The sequence below is a fragment of the Odocoileus virginianus genome, chromosome 7 (genome assembly GCF_023699985.2).
Source record: "Odocoileus virginianus isolate 20LAN1187 ecotype Illinois chromosome 7, Ovbor_1.2, whole genome shotgun sequence".
NCBI lineage: Eukaryota > Metazoa > Chordata > Mammalia > Artiodactyla > Cervidae > Odocoileus > Odocoileus virginianus.
Genome location: NC_069680.1, coordinates 56,631,098 through 56,651,578, shown reverse-complemented (window position 1 = coordinate 56,651,578; position 20,481 = coordinate 56,631,098). Strand labels below are relative to the sequence as shown.

At 37.9% G+C, this 20,481-nt stretch overlaps 1 protein-coding gene across 2 annotated transcripts in view; it reads left to right on the top strand.

Annotated features, from left to right (window-relative positions):
• Window positions 1–20,481, top strand: part of CTNNA3 (catenin alpha 3) — a 1,809,955-nt gene that overhangs the window by 1,311,591 nt on the left and 477,883 nt on the right. For both annotated transcript variants that reach the window (XM_070470726.1, XM_070470725.1), the window contains exon 12: window positions 2,481–2,681. In XM_070470726.1, coding sequence (XP_070326827.1) covers window positions 2,481–2,681 — 201 coding nt within the window. The remainder of the gene's footprint in view (window positions 1–2,480; window positions 2,682–20,481) is intronic.

The following is a 20,481-nucleotide window of genomic DNA, read 5'->3' as shown; positions in this document are numbered from 1 at the left end:
AGGCTGAATGACAGGGCAACCCACCATGTGATTAGAGGGTTTCAGTTCCTACTCTTTACTTCTGGGAAGGGAAGAGCAGCTGGAGGCTGAATTGATTTCCAATGGCCAACGAGCCTATGAAATAGAACCTCCATAAAATCCCCAAATGATGGCGTTTAGAGAGCTTCCAGGTTGGTGAACCCATGGAGACCTGGGGAAAGTGATGTTCCTGGAGAAGGTGTGGAAACTCTGTCTTTCCCTATCCTTCCTCTCTGCTTCTCTTCCATCTGGCCATTCCTGAGTTATAAAAGCTACATCTAGTTAGTGAAATGTTTCTCTGAGTTTTTTGAGCTACTCTAGTAAATTAATCATGCCTGAAAAGGAGGTTGTGGGAACCTCTGATTTATAGTCAGTTAGTCAGAAATACATGTAACAACCTCAACTTGGATGGGTGTCTAAAGTCTGTGGAGGGGGCCATGGGAACCTTTAGTTTGTAGCAGTTAGTCAGAAGCAGAGGTAAAAATCTTGGCTTATGATTGTTGTCTGTAGTAGGGGTGGAAAGTGGTAGTCTTGTGAGACCAAACCCTTAACCTGTGGAATCTGTTGCTATCTCCAGATGTGTGTGTGTGTGTGTGTGTGTGTGTGTGTGTTAGTAGCTCAGTCGTGTCTGACTCTTTGTGACTCCATGGGCTGTAGCACTCCTATATGCCAGGCTCCTCTGTCCATGGAATTCTCCAGGCAAGAATTTTGTAGTGGGTTGTCATTCCCTTCTCCAGGGCATCTTCTGGATCAAGGGATTGAGCCCAGGTCTCCTGCTTTGCAGACAGATTCTTTACTGTCTGAGCCACCTAGGAAGAACACATCTCCAGGTAGGTAGTGTTGAAATTGAGTTAAATTTCGGATCACCCAGTTGGTGTACAGAGAGTTGCTATTTGGTGTGGAAAAGCCTACACACACAAACACGTATATAGACCCAAGTGAAGTTGGGTCTAGAAACCCAAAAGAGCCGTCTTAGTCAAGGTTCTAGTATGCTCACTCGCACAGAGGCTTTGAAAAATTATGGCAGGTGTGGAAAATTATAAAATAAATATAACTGAAGCATAAGAGGCCTGCAGAGTGTTAGTAGACATCAAGTCTTAGAAGTTCACTGGGGACCATATTCTTTGACAGTTTGGATTTAATGCTTTGCACAATAAGAAGGTGTGACTCTGTAAAGAAATAGGCTTATGAATGCCTGTCTTGTGTAGCCTATCTGCAGAAAATCAGCAAGTCCAGAGAGGAGAGAGAAAGTGAGAAAGCTAACAATATGTTATAGAATTACTGAGGCCTTTTTTGTTGTAGTTGTTCTCTGTGCATGTTTTAAAGTAATAGAGGCTTAAAATATTTTGGGTGGGGATTCATTTAATAAAGACAGAAACCATTCTTTTAATATCCTTTTAATTTCTTAGAAATATCATTGCCCATGCTTGTTTATATTCCACATGTTTACTCAGCTCCACTCATTAGTTTTGTCTGGGAACATTAATCATTTTATAGGAAAAAGAAAACCACATTGATGTACTATACTAATAACTCTCTGCTGTCTTCATGCACTAATCATGCAAAAAACGAAGGAGAGAAAGAGGTCTGGAGCTACTCTTTAGAGTGAGCAAGTTTCTCTGGGATTCATTTTCTTCAAGTCAATCAATCTTCATAAAGCCCTTTTTATATATGAATCTTTTCACAGTTGTAGTGAGGTTGCTGCTTTACAATATAAAATTTATATATTTCACAGTTTTCATCATTTCCTAATTTATAAGTTTTCTATAGTTGTATTAAATAGCTTACATCAATGAATAGTAGTTGAATGGAATGCTGCAGTTTTATCTTTCTCTATGTTTAGTATAGTTTCATAATCTGCATAATGTTGCTTTAATTAGAATTCTGTTCCATCATTATATATTTTATTTTGTTTTAATATAGAATCTTCCCTTAATTTCCATTTATAAACCATTCAAATCTAAAATCTAATCTATTGGAATCAGAATCTAAAATCAGATACGATCTATAAGAATTGATGATAAAAACGCAAAGTTTTTATTTTACAAGTTGTGCTTTTTAAAAAATGAATAAGCAGAATTGTCTGTATTTTTTCTTCTTAGTTGTCAATGCCCTTCATTCCCAATGTGAACCTTCTGTGCAACCAGAAATTAACATGAATTACAGTGTAGTGGTGCTAGTGGGAAGGAACACTCCTGTCAGTGCATGAGACTTAAGAGACATAGGTTCAATTCCTGCGTCGGGAAGATCCCGTGGAGGAGGGCATGGCAACCCACTCTAGTATTCTTGCCTGGAGAATCCCATGGACAGAGGAGCCTGGCAGGCTACAGTCCATAGCGTCCCAGAGTTGGACAAAATTGAAGTGACACAGCATGCACGCACGCACAGTATGCTGGATTTGTGTGATTAAAAAAACAAAATGAAACAAACCCACTAAACTAATTTGATCTGTTTACTTACAGAGAGCCATATCTTAGAAGATGTCAACAAATGCATCATAGCCTTGAGAGACCAGGATGCTGATGATCTAGACCGAGCTGCAGGTGCTATCAGAGGACGGGCAGCAAGGGTCGCTCACATTGTCTCGGGTGAAATGGACAGTTACGAGCCAGGGGCTTACACGGAAGGTGTGATGAGAAATGTGAACTTTCTGACAAGCACTGGTAAGTCTGTCCTTAATTACAGTGGCCCTCTTCCTAATATTTGCATGCACATTGCTACCAAATACTCTTCCATATGGAAAGAAAATCTCAGTCTGTGTGGTTTGCTTGGAAGTAGGTTGCTGTTATCTGATAGGTGCTTAAGTCCTGTGGTCATGTGATTTAAAATTTATCGCTGGGGAGTAAATATATTCATCAGAGAAAAATAACATTTTATAAATATATGCATTCTATAAATTACTCACAGCCTTTAGCCATGTATGAATGTTTATTAATGTTAGAGCTATTAGAACATATAATTAGGCCTGATGTGATAAGTATGTTATAGTTTCCAAGCCCTCTTTTAGCTGTACGATTGATGCCCCAGGTTTTTGTTTACTTTGCTTAAGCAGAGCAAACGTGTCCTATGTCTCCAGAGAAATGCTTTCTGCCTTACTTCCCAGTCTCTGCAAAACACCACCATTTTGTTCTTTCACATAATCTTTGATTACTTAAGAAATATGGATCCAAGATTTTGTTTTGGTTGTGGCACCCAAGTTAATATTTTCTGAAATCAACAAGTAAATGCTTAGTTTCTGAATCACACATTAAATGGCAGTCTTATTTTAGCACTGTTAAGAAACTTGTAGAAATTCAAAGAAGCATTTGAATTCATATGAATTCAGAAACAATGGATGCAATTTAAATGAAGACAACCAACTATTTTTATGTCATTATGGCAGTAGTTTTACTTGCAAAAAATCCCTTAGGATCTGTGAAAACCTCAGGTTGATTTTTTTTTTTTTATTAATTACTTCATAGCATGAGGTGATCATGGACCCATGATTCCTAAAATATTTGAAATTCTTTACTTAAATCATTGGTTCTCCCTAGAGAATTGGTTCTTCATGTTAAATATAGGATGTATTAAATTTGGATGTACATACTTATTTTGTGAAAACAGTAGAAGGAATGAAGATGGGTGATTTGGGTAAAGAGGAAGCTGCTCCTTGAAATTATTTAACAAACATAAGCTTTCTTAACCTTCACTGGGGGTAGTTCTGAAGAACTGTACCACAAGGTAAGCTTAGTAAAGCCTGTAGGAAACTGATGATTAGCATTGCTTTTTTTCTAGCATGTTGATATAGAAATCATTAATGAATCCTGATAATTTTCTCATTATGTCTTTAAAAATATTTCTAAAGCAATGAAATGCTTAAGATATACTAAGGAAAGAGGAAGGAGGTGTATTTGCAACCCTTGATAATGATATTTCTAATACTAATTCCTCAAAAGTCCCTAGTGTCACAAATAGGATATACTGTAGTTGCTTTATCAATGAGGTGTGCTTAAGGATATAATTGTGTTAGAGTAGTTCAGCATCTCTTCCCTAAAATTAAATTTAATTGGTTCTTTCTTATTGGTCAAAATCAAGTACAGCATTATATGTTTTTTTTTTTTTTTCTACCTTCTGGGAATAGAATTGTAAGTAAAAAGAATAATGCATCAGTGGTTCCCTTTTCAGTCAAGTGAAAACTGCTGTATAGGAAATTAATTAGGTAAAGTCTACCAAGATTGTGTCTACATTTTGCTTCTGTTTTGTAATCATATTGGTAATGTGTTGTGAACACATTTTTATATTCATAATGCCTGTCTGAGGTACTAAATTTATAGTTTCATTCTCCATAGTGTAGAGTCCATCTCTGAATATGCAAAGAAGTAGAAGTGAAATTCTGAAGTGTCCACAATGTGAAATGTGTTATGGGAACACTCATTCATTATCAATTTTTATCATCTGAAATCAGAAAATAAAAATGAAACAAAGTTATTTACACATTTAATTATAATTTTTTCAATACCTCTATGATTTATAATGATCTTACAAGATAACTAACCAATATAGCAGCATTATCATTCACTCAGAAGAGGGAGAAATTATTTTTTCTCTAATTAGTTGTGTGTAACTTTAATTGAAATTCTCCAGGTAAATTATGTCCTGTGCCCCAAATACAATAAATATAAAATAATCCTGAGTTATTCTGTGTAAGTCATATCTTCTTATTAACATAGCAATATAGTTTATGACTTTCCAATTTTGTCATTTTAGTTTTCTAGATAATTTTTGGCTTATCTTAAAAAGCTTCTCACTTTGGTTTTATATGTCTAATTCCAAACTTTTCTGCAAACAGCATTCCTTGAAATTTATCAAAAGCATGCCTCACTAAAGGGAATTCTGAGCAATAAATTAGATGAAAATGCTAATTAGATCAGTTTGATCTTAACTAAAGCTGAAATATGTGAGGATTTTCTCTCCCAGAGGGATATTGTCTGTGAAAAATACTTCCAACTATTCTATCCTCCACAATTAAGTAACAGAAGATGTTCATCTTTGTTCACATCTGCTCATAACTTGGGCTTATTATTTATAAATAATCATCAAATTAAGTAATTTGAAATGTCATGTTTTATGTTATGAAGCCTTAATAGTTCATATTTTAGTGAGTGAATGGTCTGCATATGTGGCCTGCTTTTCTCTTTCTTTCCTTTTTTATATAGTTCTCAGATCTTAACACTTTTTTTCTGAAAATAACTTAATAAGGAGCTATTGTGAATTGTTTTTATTACTGAGACTTTATCTTTGCACACTCTGCATTTAAAGTACTCGCATCTATGATGAAACCTAAGCCATGCTTAACTAAATCACAAAACATGTTTTTGGAACATTGCACCTTTGCTTTAATCAGACTTTGTGGCTCATTAGCACATTTTCAAGATTTGATACTCTTCTAAGTGTTTTCTCAGCATTGGGAAGCCCTGTTACATTTCAGGAATTTGCATTGCTCTTAACATCTAGCAGCTGGTTTTCAGTGAAACACAGGCAACATCTGGAGGCTACATTTCATTCAGACAGAGGTGGAATATTGTAATCTCCAAGAGAAATATTCTATTCTACCCAATTCTGCCCTGTTACTAAGATCTACCTGTCAGGAATTCCTGAGAGGAGAGAGAAAATATGAGCTTTTTTGTTAAATAACAAGTCACTGGATTGCAGTGTGAAAGCTTAGAAGTTACATTTTTAACATCAATTTCAATTCTTTCACACTAGGTTGGGGAAAAACCTAAACCAAGAGTGAATTAACATAATATTTTTGTGAATGACTTATGAACTATCAATTCAAAAGCTGACTAGACCCAAAGCATCTCTTGCAAACACTCGAACCCCACCTGGTTTCAAAGTCAGCCAGGTTCATGGACTAAGACACAATAGGCACACAAATGAACCTGCCCAAGACTTCATTGTGGCATCCAACATTGGCACCTAATGGTGCTGGCAAATAGTCACTTATCAAGCACTCCTTCAGGCCCAACTTGAATCCTTTTCCTACTAGCATGGAGAAGAGTCTTATAGCTGCAGTTTTTCTTCGTAAAGGCAAACGAGACAGTTGAATTCAGAGCCAATAAATGTTTCCAAATTTTTGTTGTAAATTTTTCTTGTTACCAGGTTAAACAACAGATAGACTTCTAAGATGAATTTATCTAGAAAAACATTTTAAAAACTTTAATAGCAGTCAGTAATTCTTATCAATCCCCTTTCCTTTAATAGATTTCATATACAAATCAACGGCACTGTTGGTGCCTAGTTAAAACACGTTACTTTCCTTATGCTACATCTATGTTTTGTAACCTTAAATGGCCATCGGATATAATGCAAAGGGTTTAGTTCCAGTCGTCCTTACCCTTTATAGTTCAGCAGAGTTTAAAAATCAATGGGCCACATACTAGATATGACCCAGGGAATTCTTATGTGTCTAAGTAGGTTTTGACCAACAAAATTTTGTTTTATCTTAAGAATTGTTTTCTAATTTATTTATATATATTCTAATTTATATATACATTCTAATTCATACACACACATACATATATATATATTTATATGCACATGTCCTCCCTGGTAGCCCCATTGGTAGAGAATCTACTGAAACACAGATGATCACCTGCCAGTGCAAGAGATGCAGGAACGATCCCTGGGTCAGGAAGATCTCCTGGAGAAGGAAATGGCTACCCACTCCAGTATTCTTGCCTGGGAAGTCCCATGGACAGAGGAGCCTGGAGGGCTACAGTCCCTGGGGTCTCAAAAATTCGATACAATTTAGTGACTAAATCACCACCACCTCTACTATGTATGTGTTTCTAATTTGTATGTATATTATATGTATATTTCTTTATAAAATATAAAATAAATATAATTTATATTTAATAATAAATACATTATATAATATATAACAAATACATTTCTAAAATTTATTTTTTACATTTATTTATTTATAAAATTACTTATGAATATATATATTTAAACATTTCTAATTTATACATATATAGTTTCAATTTAATGACACATTATAACAAATGGGAGGGTCTAGCAACATTAGAGCAGAGTTTACTATAGGAATGATGATGGCTCTAGATAATGGCTAGAGCCTGGTGTGTGTCTTTCTTTTGATTGAACCGGAGCCAGAGTATCCTTTACTCTTTCATCATATGCTCAGACTGCTTTGCTCACTTAATTTGTCTGCCTGAATTTTTCAGGCAATGAATTTACCTAAACATGAATTTCTATTTTTTTCTCTTCCTAGATTGGGCCCAAACCACCTTGTACTCTAGATTGGTGCTTTCACAATCACCTGGGCATGCCAGGATTATTTCTGCCTTTAGATCTTGTTCATGCCATACCAGTCATTTTGAATACCCATACCCCTTATTTATCATGTTAAATTTTATCCTCCTTTTACGAAACAGCTCATACCTCCATATCCCCTAGAAATCTTTCTTTACTTCCTCTGAAAAAAGTGCTGGTCTTGGTCTCATGTGCTGTAGATTTTAAAGGACTTGCCACTCAGTTACATTGTTCCAGTCAGCTATTTGTTATGAACTCTTCAAATGTATTCATATAGAAATGACTTTTCTCTCTAAACAGAAGTTAAACTATAGGAGAAAAGAAAACTTGTGTCATTTCTGTATGCATCTCTCCCAGAGCCTACTATATAGTGTCTTGCAGGTGTTAGATTAAAACAAAACAGAACCAAAAATCTCTTGAATTGAACCTATGTGCTTATGCTAATTCTGTTCTAGGAGTGAAACACTTTTTTCTTCTCTGTCATCCCTCAAAACTTATAATTATTCTGTGTAACTTTCTCAAATGCCACCACCTTTGCACAGGAGCTTCTCATTCCCTTTCAGTTAGAATTAATTGCTCCATTATCTGTGTTACCATGGATGAGCCTGTCCTCTAGTTAATGCTTATTTCATGTTGCCTTGTATCATAATCAGCCATTTACATACAAGTTGCTCCCACTAGATTGTAACATCCTTAAAGGTACCACACTATTTATTTTTATATTTCCCTATTGGAAATATAAAAGCACCCAAGTAATTCTCCCAATTTGAAATTTAAAATTCACTACAAGATGATATACGGTGATACATTCTACTACAGTTAAGCTAGGGAACAAGTTATCTCAATTTGTGAAAAAAAAAACAAAACTCAAAAGCACTGGACTTTGTCAAAGGCTGGGGCAGAGAAAAGATCAGGGAAGTGATTGATTACTGTCCAGAGTCAGATATTAGGTCTTTTCAGAGAACTTGGGGTCAGATTCTTAAAAGGTTCTTGAGCATGCTTTTGAACAAGGGATCATGACTTTTGTGTACTTAATTACTTACCAAAACCATCCTTGAACTGCATCTGCTGAATCATCCCACTGAACCTAATTTCACTAGTAGTTCCAGCAAATCCCTGTAAAGGGTAGCCGCCAGGCCTTCAAATTCAGAAACATTTGCTGGCAAAGTCCTTCCCACAGTAGCAGTCTGAGACAGGTCTCTGAATTATGCACTTTCTTACTTTTGACTTCAGCCCTAATCTGACACCCTTTAACAGTTAGTCAGAGAACATTAATAAGCCACTTCTGTCTGCAGATCACTTGGCCAATCTTGGTAACCAGTGTCTTCTTGTTGGTGATGCCAACATCAGAAGTTAAACTATAGTTTAACCTCTTTAAAGAAGAGTGAGATCCCCTGGCTTTACAAGTGCTTCTGTTGCTGCAGGATTTTGAATTAAGATTGTGAATTGAAGAAAGCATGCTCTAGAGCTTCTGAATGAAAAACCTATTTTCTGTCCAAAGAGACTTGACTTTGAATAGAACCCAGGTCTAGTGGAAGAGGCTGAGGGTACTTCCTTATCTTGCCATTTCAAGTTATTGGAAATATAAACTTGTCCCAAAAAAAGTGCCATAAAAACTGAAATCTCCTTTGTGTACTGGGTAATGCAAAGGCTATTTTGACCTTTTTGATACAGTCAGATTCTAAGAAAGGTACATGGCATAACCTAAAGTGTCACTGTTAGTAACATCCTTATTAATAAAAATAATACATTCTGACACATTGAAAGAAATTTTATTGTCAAGGAAGGAAATGATGTAGAGGACTTAAGGGTAGATTTCCAAAAATTATTAAGAGGGGCTGACACATTCCCAAATCTGGAAAATGTAAAATAGGAAACTGTGAAGCTGATACTAAATGAAGGATGTATTATAAATAGAGGAGATGAATTGGTATGGGTAAAAGGGAAGGAGTTATTGGGAGAGGAAGTGAAGAATCTGGACCTGCTGTGTGGATATTCACCATGCAAAGATTTTGTATCTTCTTAAACCCTAGAACTCCTATTATCAGCTACAGATGCATGTTCTCCAGGCAAATAAGACATTATCTGGTAAGAGAATTAGATCACACTTTTCTTTCTGATCCTGTTTTCACATACTCTGTAAAAAAAAAATGAACTCAGATTTATTTTATGGGCCTTAATGTGTCAGGAATAGATAGGAAGTAAAATAACTTACATGTAAGCAGTTTAGGAATGAAGTCTCAGTTTCAGTTCTAGACTGCAAACAATAGACTCTAACTATAAACAAACACACAAGCACACAAAGGCTAGAGATTAAGCAAACAGACAGACTGCAAGGGTTGCTGCGTTTAGGAACCAGTTGGTCATTCCCAAAGAACCTTTGTTTGAGCTGTCGTTCCAGACCTCAGTGAACATCTAATGCCATTATTGGCATCATACCACGATGACACTGCACCCCACAGATGGTACTTTCATTTGCCACCATATTCTAGATACTTCAACCACTGGAATAAGTCCAGAGCTAATGTCTGCTTTTGCTTCACTGTCCCTGAATCAACTTCCTGAGCAGACACATCATATGAGCAGAGTTTAAATAAAATGCCAACACCTTGGTGATCAGCAAGGAAGAGAGGGGCAAGTACTGGCCTCTGAGCTTTTATGGAGACAGATTCTGCCTCATAGTTAGATTCTCATACTGGCAGATTTCTCAGCACAAAAAGGGCTTTGGAGTTTGTGAGCAAAGGGAAATGGGAATGGTGGGGTGGAGGAGGTGAATAGCATCAACAAGGGAGTGAAAGCATCCAGAGAAGGGAAATTAATTTTACCAACATCATTGGTCATTATCTATACTGGGACAATGGAAGTGCTTCCCCCCATATCACCCAAACAGCACCTTGTTTCCAAACTCTTTTCTTTCAGATGTCTTAGAAAATTTTAAAAATATGCATAAAAGAATGCTTTATGCCTGGTAGTTTTATTAAATGAGATATTATGACACCATTTTAAATCTAAGTATCTTTCAGAGATGATGTGCCTTAGAGTTTATGATGTGAATGTGATTCTATAACCAAGATAGTGGCAAGATAAACTTACAGGTATCTATGAAATCTTGTGAAAACTAGAAAAATGGACCATTCAGTGGTTTCTTTTTTTTTCCTAACAACAACAATGACAAAATCTTAACAGGCCTGTAATCCTATCATATTATTGTTCAGATACTGTAATACCATACCAAATTGTATCATTTTGTTTGAAATCTAAAGAGATGGGGACTTTGATTTCATTCAAGTTACTCTGTACTAGACAGTCTTTGTAATAGAGCAGATTAATGTCTTCTAAAATCATAGCATTGAAGATGGCAGAGGAATAGGATGGAGAGACCACTTTCTCCCCCCAACAAATTCATCAAAAGATCATTTGAACGCTGAGCAAATTCCACAAAACAACTTCTGAAGGCTGACAGAGGACACCAGGCACCCAGAAAGGCAGTCCATTGTCTTCAAAAGGAGGTAGGACAAAATATAAAAGATAAAAAGAGAGACAAAAGAGTTATGGATGGAGACCCGTCCCATGGAGGGAGTCATGAAGGAGGAGGAGTTTTCAAACACCAGGAGACCCTCTCACCGGTGGGTCTGTGGGGAGTTTTGAAATCTCAGAGGGCAACATAACCAGGAGGGGGAAAAACAAAACAAAACAAAACACACAGATTATGCGCCTAACACCAACTCCCAGCAGAGAAGTAGCCCAGACACTCCATCCACCACCAGCAAGTGGGGGCTGAACAGGTAGGTGCCGGCTGCATTGCTTAGGATAAGGACTGAGCCTGAATACCCTGAGGACAATCTGAGGGAGCTAACATGAGATAGCAACCCAAACTGTGGGATAGCCGGGGGCGGGGGGTGGGGGGGGGTGGTGCCAGGCCCACTCACAGAACAAAGGACTGAGCGAATACCAGAGGAGAGCTAGCTGGCTGCCGGCCTACCCATCCACCACTGGAGGCAGAAAGGCAGGTGGGGGACAGCCAGAGCTGGAAGATGAGGGGCAATCACTACCCCAGAGACAACATCCTCTACCAAATTGTGAGCAGGCTCATAGATACTAACCAAGTCTTCCTGGGATCTTGGATGGTTGACATCCGCCAGGAGGGTCACAGCCAGAGATCAGCTCCCTGGAGGAGACACACGGCATCCCCTGAGATGGCACTCCCACTGTGCACCCAGGAAACTGAGCATCTGGGACCGGGGAGGTGATAAGACACACCATCCACCTGGGGAGAGTGCGCTCGCCAAGCATCTGGTTGTCTGAGCTGCTCGGACCTGGGAAGGGCACAAAACTCAGGCCCAACAGTCTGTGCGTTTGTGGAGTAGCCAAGAATCTTAACCTGAGCGATTTAGACCTGGGAAGTGCACACAACCCAGGGCCCACTTTAGACAGTTCCCCTGCAGAGCAGCCTGGAGCCTGAGCAGTGTAGACCGGGAAATCACACATGCCATGAGCGAGGACAAACCCAGTGATGCTGAGACACTGCGAGCACTCCCCACACACGCCAGTGATACTTGTTTGCAGTGTTCCTCCCTCCCCACAGCACAACTGAACAAGTGAGTCTAAATAAGTGACCACTTCCACCCCCTTGTGTCAGGGCAGAAATTAGGCACTGAAGAGCCTTGCAAACAGAGGAAACCAAGATAAACAAAGAAGAGGGAACCACTTTGGAAATGACAGGTGCAACAGATTAAAACCCTGTAGTAAGCACCAACTACACTGGAAGGGGAAAACAGACCTTGAGAAGAAGTATAAGCTGGAACAAGGAACTATCTGAAACTGAACTGACCCCACACTGCCCTCAGCAGCTCCAGAGAAATTGCTAGATATATTTTACTATTATAATTTAAAAATTTTTACATTCTTTACTACTTTAATTTTCATTTTTATAACTGACTATTACCTTGCCAAAAAAAGACCCTATTTTTAAAGCAACTTTCATATAAATTTTTTATAATTTTTGTGATTTTTTTTTTTTTAATATTGTATTTTTGAGAGTCTAACCTCTACTCTAGATTTTTATCTTTGCTTTTTGGTATTTGTTATCAATTTTGTACTTTTAAGAATCCAATATTCAGTACCCATTTTTACTTAGGAATGTGTTTACTGGCTTGATTGCCCTCTCCCCCTTTGACTCTGCTTTTTCTCCCCCAGGTCACCTCTATCTCTTCCCTCCCCCTTCTCTTCTCTGCCCAACTCTGTGAATCTCTTTGGGTATTCTGGGCTGTGGAGAACACTTAGGGAACTGATTACTGACTAGATCTGTCTCTCTCCTATTGACTCCCCTTCTTCTCCTCCTGGTCACCTCTATCTCCTTCCTTCCTCTTCTCTTCTCTATGTAACTCCATGAACCTCTCTGGGTGGTGAGCAGAGAGGTGAGAGAGACTGTGGAGAGCACATAGGGAACTGATTACTGGCTAGATTGCTCACTCCCCTTTTGATTCCCCCTCTTCTCCTGGTTACCTCTATCACCCTCTTCCCTCATCTCTTCTCCATGTAACCTTGTGAACCTCTCTGGGTGCCCCTCACTGTGGAGAATCTTTTCTCCATTAAGCTAGAAATTTTATCATCAGTGCAGTATGGATGGAGAAGTCTTGAGGCTACTGTAAGAATAAGACTGAAAACCAGAGGCAGGAGGCTTAAATCCAAAACTTGAGGACACCAGGAAACTCCTGACTCCAGGGAACATTAATCAACAAGAGCTCATCCAAAAGCCTCTATACCTACACTGAAACCAAGCTCCACCCAAAAGCCAACAAGTTTCAGAGCAAGGCATACCAAGCTGTTCTCCAAAAATTCAGGAACATAACCCAAAGCATTAAAATACAGGTGGTCAAAAGTCACAGCAAACCCATAAACACCTCAAAACTCACTACTGGACACTTCATTGTACTCCAGAGAGAACAGATCCAGCTCCACCCACCAGAACACAGATGCAAGCTTCCCTAACCAGGCAGGAACCGTAACAAGGCACTTGTCCAACCCCACCCACAGAGAGGAACCTCCACAATAAGGGGGAACCACAAACTTCCAGCATACAGAAAGGCCACCCCAAACACAGCAATATAAACAAGATGAAAAGGCAGAGAAATACTCAGCAGGGAAATGCCCACCAAACCAAGCAAAAGAGGAGGAGATAGGGAGTCTACCTGAAAAAGAATTCAGAATAATGATAGTAAAAATGATCCAAAATCTTGAAAACAAAATGGAGTTATAGACAAATAGTCTGGAGACTAGGATTGAGAAGATGCAAGAAATGTTTAACAAGGACCTAGAAGAAATAAAAAAGAGTCAATCAATGTTTAATAATGCAATAGTGAAAATGAAAAGTGAAGTTGTTTAGTCGTGTCTGACTCTTAGCGACCTCATGGACTGCAGCCTACCAGGCTCCTCCATCCATGGGATTCTCCAGGAAAGAGTACCGGGGTGGGGTGCCATTGCCTTCTCCGGTATGAATAATGCACCAACTGAGATCAAAAACATTCTGGAGGGAACCAACCATAGAATAACTGAGGGAGAAGATAAGATATCTGAGGTGGAAGATAGAATGGTGGAAATAAATGAAGCAGAGAGGAAAAAAAATATGAGAGAATTGAAAGAAATGAGGAAAACGTCAGAGGCCACTGGGACAATGTCAAATGCCCCAACATTTGAATCATAGGAGTCCCAGAAGAAGAAGACAAAAAGAAAGGCCATGAGAAAATACTTGAGGAGATAATAGTTGAAAAACTTCCCTAAAATGGGGGAGGAAATAGCCACCCAAGTCCAAGAAACCCAGAGAGTCTCAAGCAGGATAAACCCAAGGTGAAACACCCCAAGACACATATTAATCAAATCAATAAAGATCAAACACAAAGAACAAATATTAAAAGCAGCAAGGGAGAAACAACAAATAACACACAAGGGGAATCCCATAAGGATAACATCTGATCTTTCAATAGAAACTTTTCAGGCCAGAAGGGAATGGCAGGACATACTTAAACTGATGAAAGAGAAAAACCTACAACCCAGATTACTGTACCCAGCAAGGATCTCATTCAAATATGAAGGAGAAATCAAAAGCTTTACAGGCAAGCAAAAGCTGAGAGAATTCAGCACCACCAAACCAGATCTTCAGCAAATGCTAAAGGATCTTCTCTAGACAGGAATCACAGAAAAGGTGTATAAACTCGAACCCAAAACAACAAAGTAAATGGCAATGGGATCATACTTATCAATAATTACCTTAAGTGTAAATGGGTTGAATGTCTCAACCAAAAGATAAAGACTGGTTGAATGGATACAAAAACAAGACCCCTATATGCTGTCTTAAAGAGACCCACCTCAAAACAAGGGACACATACAGACTGAAATTGAAAGGTTGAAAAAAGATATTTCACACAAATGTAGACCAAAAGAAAGCAGGAGTCGCAATACTCGTATCAGATAAAATAGACTTTCAAATAAAGGCTGTGAAAAGAGACAAAGAAGGACACTACATAATGATGAAAGGATCAATCCAAGAAGAAGAGATAACAATTATGGATATATATTCAGCCAACACAGGAGCACCACAATATGTGAGGCAAATGCTAACAAGTATGAAAGGGGAAATTAACAGTAACACAATAATAGTGGGAAACTTTAATATGCCACTCACACTTATGGAAAGATCAACTAAACAGAAAATTAGCAAGGAAACACAAATTTTAAATGATACAATGGACCAGTTAGACTTAACTGATACCTATAGAACGTTGCACCCCAAAACAATGAGTTTCACCTTTTATCTCAAGTGCACACAGAACCTTCTCCAAGATAGATCACATCCTGAGCCATAAATCTAGTCTTGCTAAATTAAAAAAAAAATTTGAAATAATTCTAGGCGTCTTTTCTGATCACAATGCAGTAAGGTTAGATGTCAACTATAGCAAAAAAAAAAAAATAAATAAAAATACAAACATATGGAGGGTAAACAGCACGCTTCTGAATAACCAACAAATCACAGAAGAAATTAAAAAAAAAGAAATCAAAATATGCATAGAAACAAAGGAAAATGAAAACACAACAACCCAAAACCTATGGGATTCAGAAAAAGTAGCGCTGAGGGGAAGGTTCATAGCAATAAAAGCTTGCCTCAAGAAACAGGAGAAAACTCAAATAAACCTAACTCTACACCTAAAGCAACTAGAAAAAGAAGAAATAAAGAAGATCAGGGTTAGTAGAAGGAAAGAAATCATAAAAATTAAGTCAGAAATGAAGGCAAAAGAAGCAAAGGAGACCATAACCAAAATTAACAAAGCTAAAAGCTGGGTTTTGAGAAGATAAATAAAATAGACAAACCATTAGCCAGACTCATCAAGAAGAAAAGGGAGAAGAATCAAATCAACAAAATTAGAAATGAAAATGGAGAAATCACAACAGAAAACACAGAAATAAAAAGGATCATAAGAGACAAATATCAGCAACTATATGCCAATAAAATGGACAACTTGGAAGAAATGGAAAAATTCTTAGAAAAGTATAACTTTCCAAAACTGAGCCAGGAAGAATTAGAAAACCTTAACAGACCCATCACAAGCATGGAAATTGAAATTGTAATCAGAAATATTCCAGCAAACAAAAGCCAAGGACCAGACGGCTTCACAGCTGAATTCTACCAAAAATTTAGAGATGAGCTAACATCTATCCTACTCAAACTCTTCCAGAAAATTGGAGAGTAAGGTAAACATCCAAACTCATTCTATGAGGCCAATATCACCCTAATACCAAAACCAAAGATGCCACAAAAAAAAAAAAAAAAAAAAAAGAAAGAAAACTACAGGCAATATCACTGATGAACATAGATGCAAAAATCCTTAACAAAATTCTAGCAAACAGAATCCAACAACATATTTAGAAGGTCATACATCATGACCAAGTGGGGTTTATCCCAGGGATGCAAGGGTTATTCAATATTCACAAATCAATCAATGTGATACACCACATTAACAGATTGAAATATAAAAACCATATGATTATCTCAATAGATGCAGAGAAAGCCTTTGACAAAATTCAACATCCAATTATGATAAAAACCCTCCAGAAAGCAGGCATAGAAGGAACATACCTCAGCATAATAAAAGCCATATGAGTTAAACCTGCAGCAAACACCCTCAATGGTGAAAAATTGAAAGCATTTCCCCTAAGATCAGAAACAAGACATGAGTGCCCACTCTCACCACTTCTACTCAACATAGTTTTGGAAGTTTTGGCCAGAAAAATCAGAGAAGAAAAAGAAATAAAAGGAATCCAGATTGGAAAGGAAGTAAAACTCTCACTGTTTGCAGATGACATTATCTTCTTCATAGAAAACCCTAAAGATCCCACCAGAAAATTACAAGAGCTAATCAATGAATATAGTAAAATTTCAGGATATAAAATTAACACACAGGAATCCCTTGCATTCCAATATGCTAACAATGAGAAAACAGAAAGGGAAATTAAGGAAACAATTCCATTCACCATTGCAACGACAAGAATAAAATACTTAGGAATAAATCTACCTAAAGAAACAAAAGACCTATATATAGAAAACTATAAAACACTGATGAAAGAAATCAAAGAAGACACTAGTAGTTGGAGAAATATACCATGTTCGTGGATCGGAAGAATCAATATAGTGAAAATGAGTATACTATCCAAAGCAATCTATAGATTCAATGCAACCCCTATCAAACTACCAACGGTATTTTTCACAGAACTAGAACAAATAATTTCACTATTAAAATGGAAATACAAAAAACCTCAAATAGCCAAAGCAATCTTGAGAAAGAAGAATGGAACTAGAGGAATCAACCTGCCTGACTTCAGACTATACTACAAAGCTACAGTCATCAAGACAGTATGGTACTGATACAAAGACAGAAATATAGATCAATGGAACAAAATGGAAAGCCCAGAGATAAATCCACACACCTATGGACACCTTATCTTTGACAAAGGAGGCAAAAATATACAATGGAGAAAAGACAATCTCTTTAACAAGTGGTGCTGGGAAAGCTGGTCAACCACTTGTAAAAGAATGAAACTAGATCACTTTCTAACACCATACATAAAAATAAAATCAAAATGGATTAAAGATCTAAATGTAAGACCAGAAACTATAAAACTCCTAGAGGAAAACATAGGCAAAACACTCTCTGAGATAAATCACAACAGGGTCGTCTATGACCCACCTCCCAGAGTAATGGAAATAAAAGCAAAAATAAACAAATGTGACCTAATTAAACTTAAAAGCTTTTGCACAGTGAAGTAAACTATAAGCAAGGTGAAAGGACAGCCTTCAGAATGGGAGAAAATAATAGCAAATGAAGCAACTGACAAAGAATTAATCTCAAAAATATGCGAACTGCTCCTGCATCTCAATTCTAGAAGAATAAATGACCCAGTGAAAAAAATGGGTCAAAGAACTAACAAGCTAAAGAACTACACAGACATTTCTCCAAGAAGACATACAAATGGCTAACAAATACATGAAAAGATGCTCAACATCACTCTTTATGAGAGAAATGCCTATCAAAACCACAATGAGGTACCATCCTTTGCCAGTCAGAATGGTTGCTATCCAAAAGTCTACAAACAATAAATGCTGGAGAGGGTGTGGAGAAAAGGGAGCCCTCTTACACTGTTGATGGGAATGCAGACTAGTACAGCCACTATGGAGAACAGTGTGGAGATTCCTTAAAAAAAAAAACCTGGAAATAGAACTGCCATATGACCCAGCAATCCCACTGCTGGGCATACACACCGAGGAAACCAAAATTGAAAGAGACACATGTATCCCAATGTTTATTCCAGCACTGTTTACAATAGCCAGGACGTGGAAGCAACCTAGATGTCCATCAACAGACAAATGGATAAGAAATTGTGGTACATATACACAATGGAATATTACTTAGCCACTAAAAAAATGCATTTTAATCAGTCCTAATGAGGTGGCTGAAACTAGAGCCTATTATACAGAGTGAAGTAAGTCAGAAAGAAAAACACCAAATATGTATACTAACACATATATATGGGATTTAGAAAGATGGTAGCAATGACCCTATATGTGAGACAGCAAAAGAGACACAGATGTAAAGAACTGTCTTTTGGACTCTGTGGGAGAAGGCGAGGGTTGGATGATTTGAGAGAATAGCATTGAAACATGTATATTATCATATGTGAAACAGATCACCAGTCCAGGTTCAATGCATGAGACAGGGTGCTCAGGGCTGGTGCACTGGGATGACCCTGAAGGATAGGATAGGGCGGGAGGTGAGAGGGGAACTCAGGATGGGGAACACACGTACACCCATGGCTGATTCATGTCAATGATGGCAAAAACCACTACAATATTATAAAGTAATTAGCCTCCAATTAAAATAAATTAATTAATTAAAAATAAAATAAATAAAATCATAGCATTTGCACAGCTGCTAGGAAAAGAGAAGTGGCTTTCCAAGGCTTAAGGGAGTCAGAGGCTCTTGGGTCATAAGCAATCTTAGGTCTTTCCCAGTCTTTCTGAGGACCACGGGCAACAATATATTAGCACTCCAGTGCTGTGATTCATGAGGTCACAAAGAGTTGGACACGGCTGAGTGACTGAACTGAACTGACTGAACCCCTTAAAACATACCTTTATTCCACAGCACAGTTCTTAAGGAGCTCTGGCCTAGGACTTTATCACCTAGGTAATCCCATAATAAGTCTCGTTTTAATAGAATTATTTTAAAATGTTTTATAAATTGTACTGTTTATGTTTGTAAAAATGTAGCCAGTTTCTGGTAGGGATATCCTTTCTTCTACTCCATCTCGAAAGTTCAATTATGAAACTAATGACATACCTCCCTTCAATGTTACAAGTATCTATTTCATGTATTAATAGCCCTCCATTGTAAAGACAGGTTAATTTTACTTTTTTAGAGATCTTTATATGTGACCTGGAAAGTCTAGCTATATAGTTATTGATGTGAGCTGCTAAAACTTTTATAGACTCATCTATAAAACTAAATTTGAAGTTCAAGGTCACTGAATCTAGAAAATAAACTGAGGTGTTGCATCTCTCAGATTTTCTTCATCTGGCTTTGGAGAGAACATAAGCCATGTGAAGTTGAATGTATGAATCAATCTGCATTTATTTTGGTGTTGAGTAGGTGCAGGAACAGGGAAGCCTGGCAGGATGCTGTCTATGGGGTCGCAGAGTCGGACATGACTGAAGCGACTTAGCAGCATCAGCAGCAGTTGCTGTAGACAGCAGGGCTTAGGGGCTTCCTAGGTGACTCAGTGGTAAAGAATCCACCTACAATGCAGGAGACAGAGGAGACAGTTTTGTTCCACAGATCTGGAATATCCCCTGGAAGAGGAAGTAAATGACCCACTCCAGTACTCTTGCCTGGAAAATCCCATGGACAGAGGAGCCTGGTGGGCTATAGTCCATAGGGTTGCAAAGAGTTGGACACGATTGTGACAGCACACATGCACACAGCAGACCTTAACTGACAATAGCTTTAGCTATTTCATTCCCAGGCTCTCCTTCCCAGCTGTCCTGCATATTCATTTCCTGGGATTCCTCAAATGAAATTCTGGTTAGGTGGCCATGGTCCCAGTGGACATGATGATATTGCCAAGTTTCTGAGACAAGAATGAGTGTCGTAAATATAGGATTATGCATTTCTAAGATGTACCATCCCTATGCTAGTTGCTCAGTCATGTCTGATTCTTTGTGACCCCATAGACTGTAGCCCACCAGGTTCCTTTGCCCATGTAATTCTCCAGGCAAGAATACTGGAGTGGGTAGGCATTCCCTTCACCAAGGGATCATCCTGACCCAAGATCTAACCTGGGTCTCCTACATTGCATGCAGATTCTTTACTGTCTGAGCTACGGGAAGCCTGCACAGTTCCTATAGCTATTGCCAAGAGAAGGCAAGATTGTGTTTACAATTTCAGCAGACCAACATTTTCAAATGACAGTGTTATCTACAAGCTTTATTAATAGATGAGAATATTTTCACATAAAGTCCATACGTTAAGTCGTTTGTCATGATTGGGTGAGTTAAAGGTTATTTCATCTCTTGGTGAAGACTGTAAACTTGGGGAATACTTG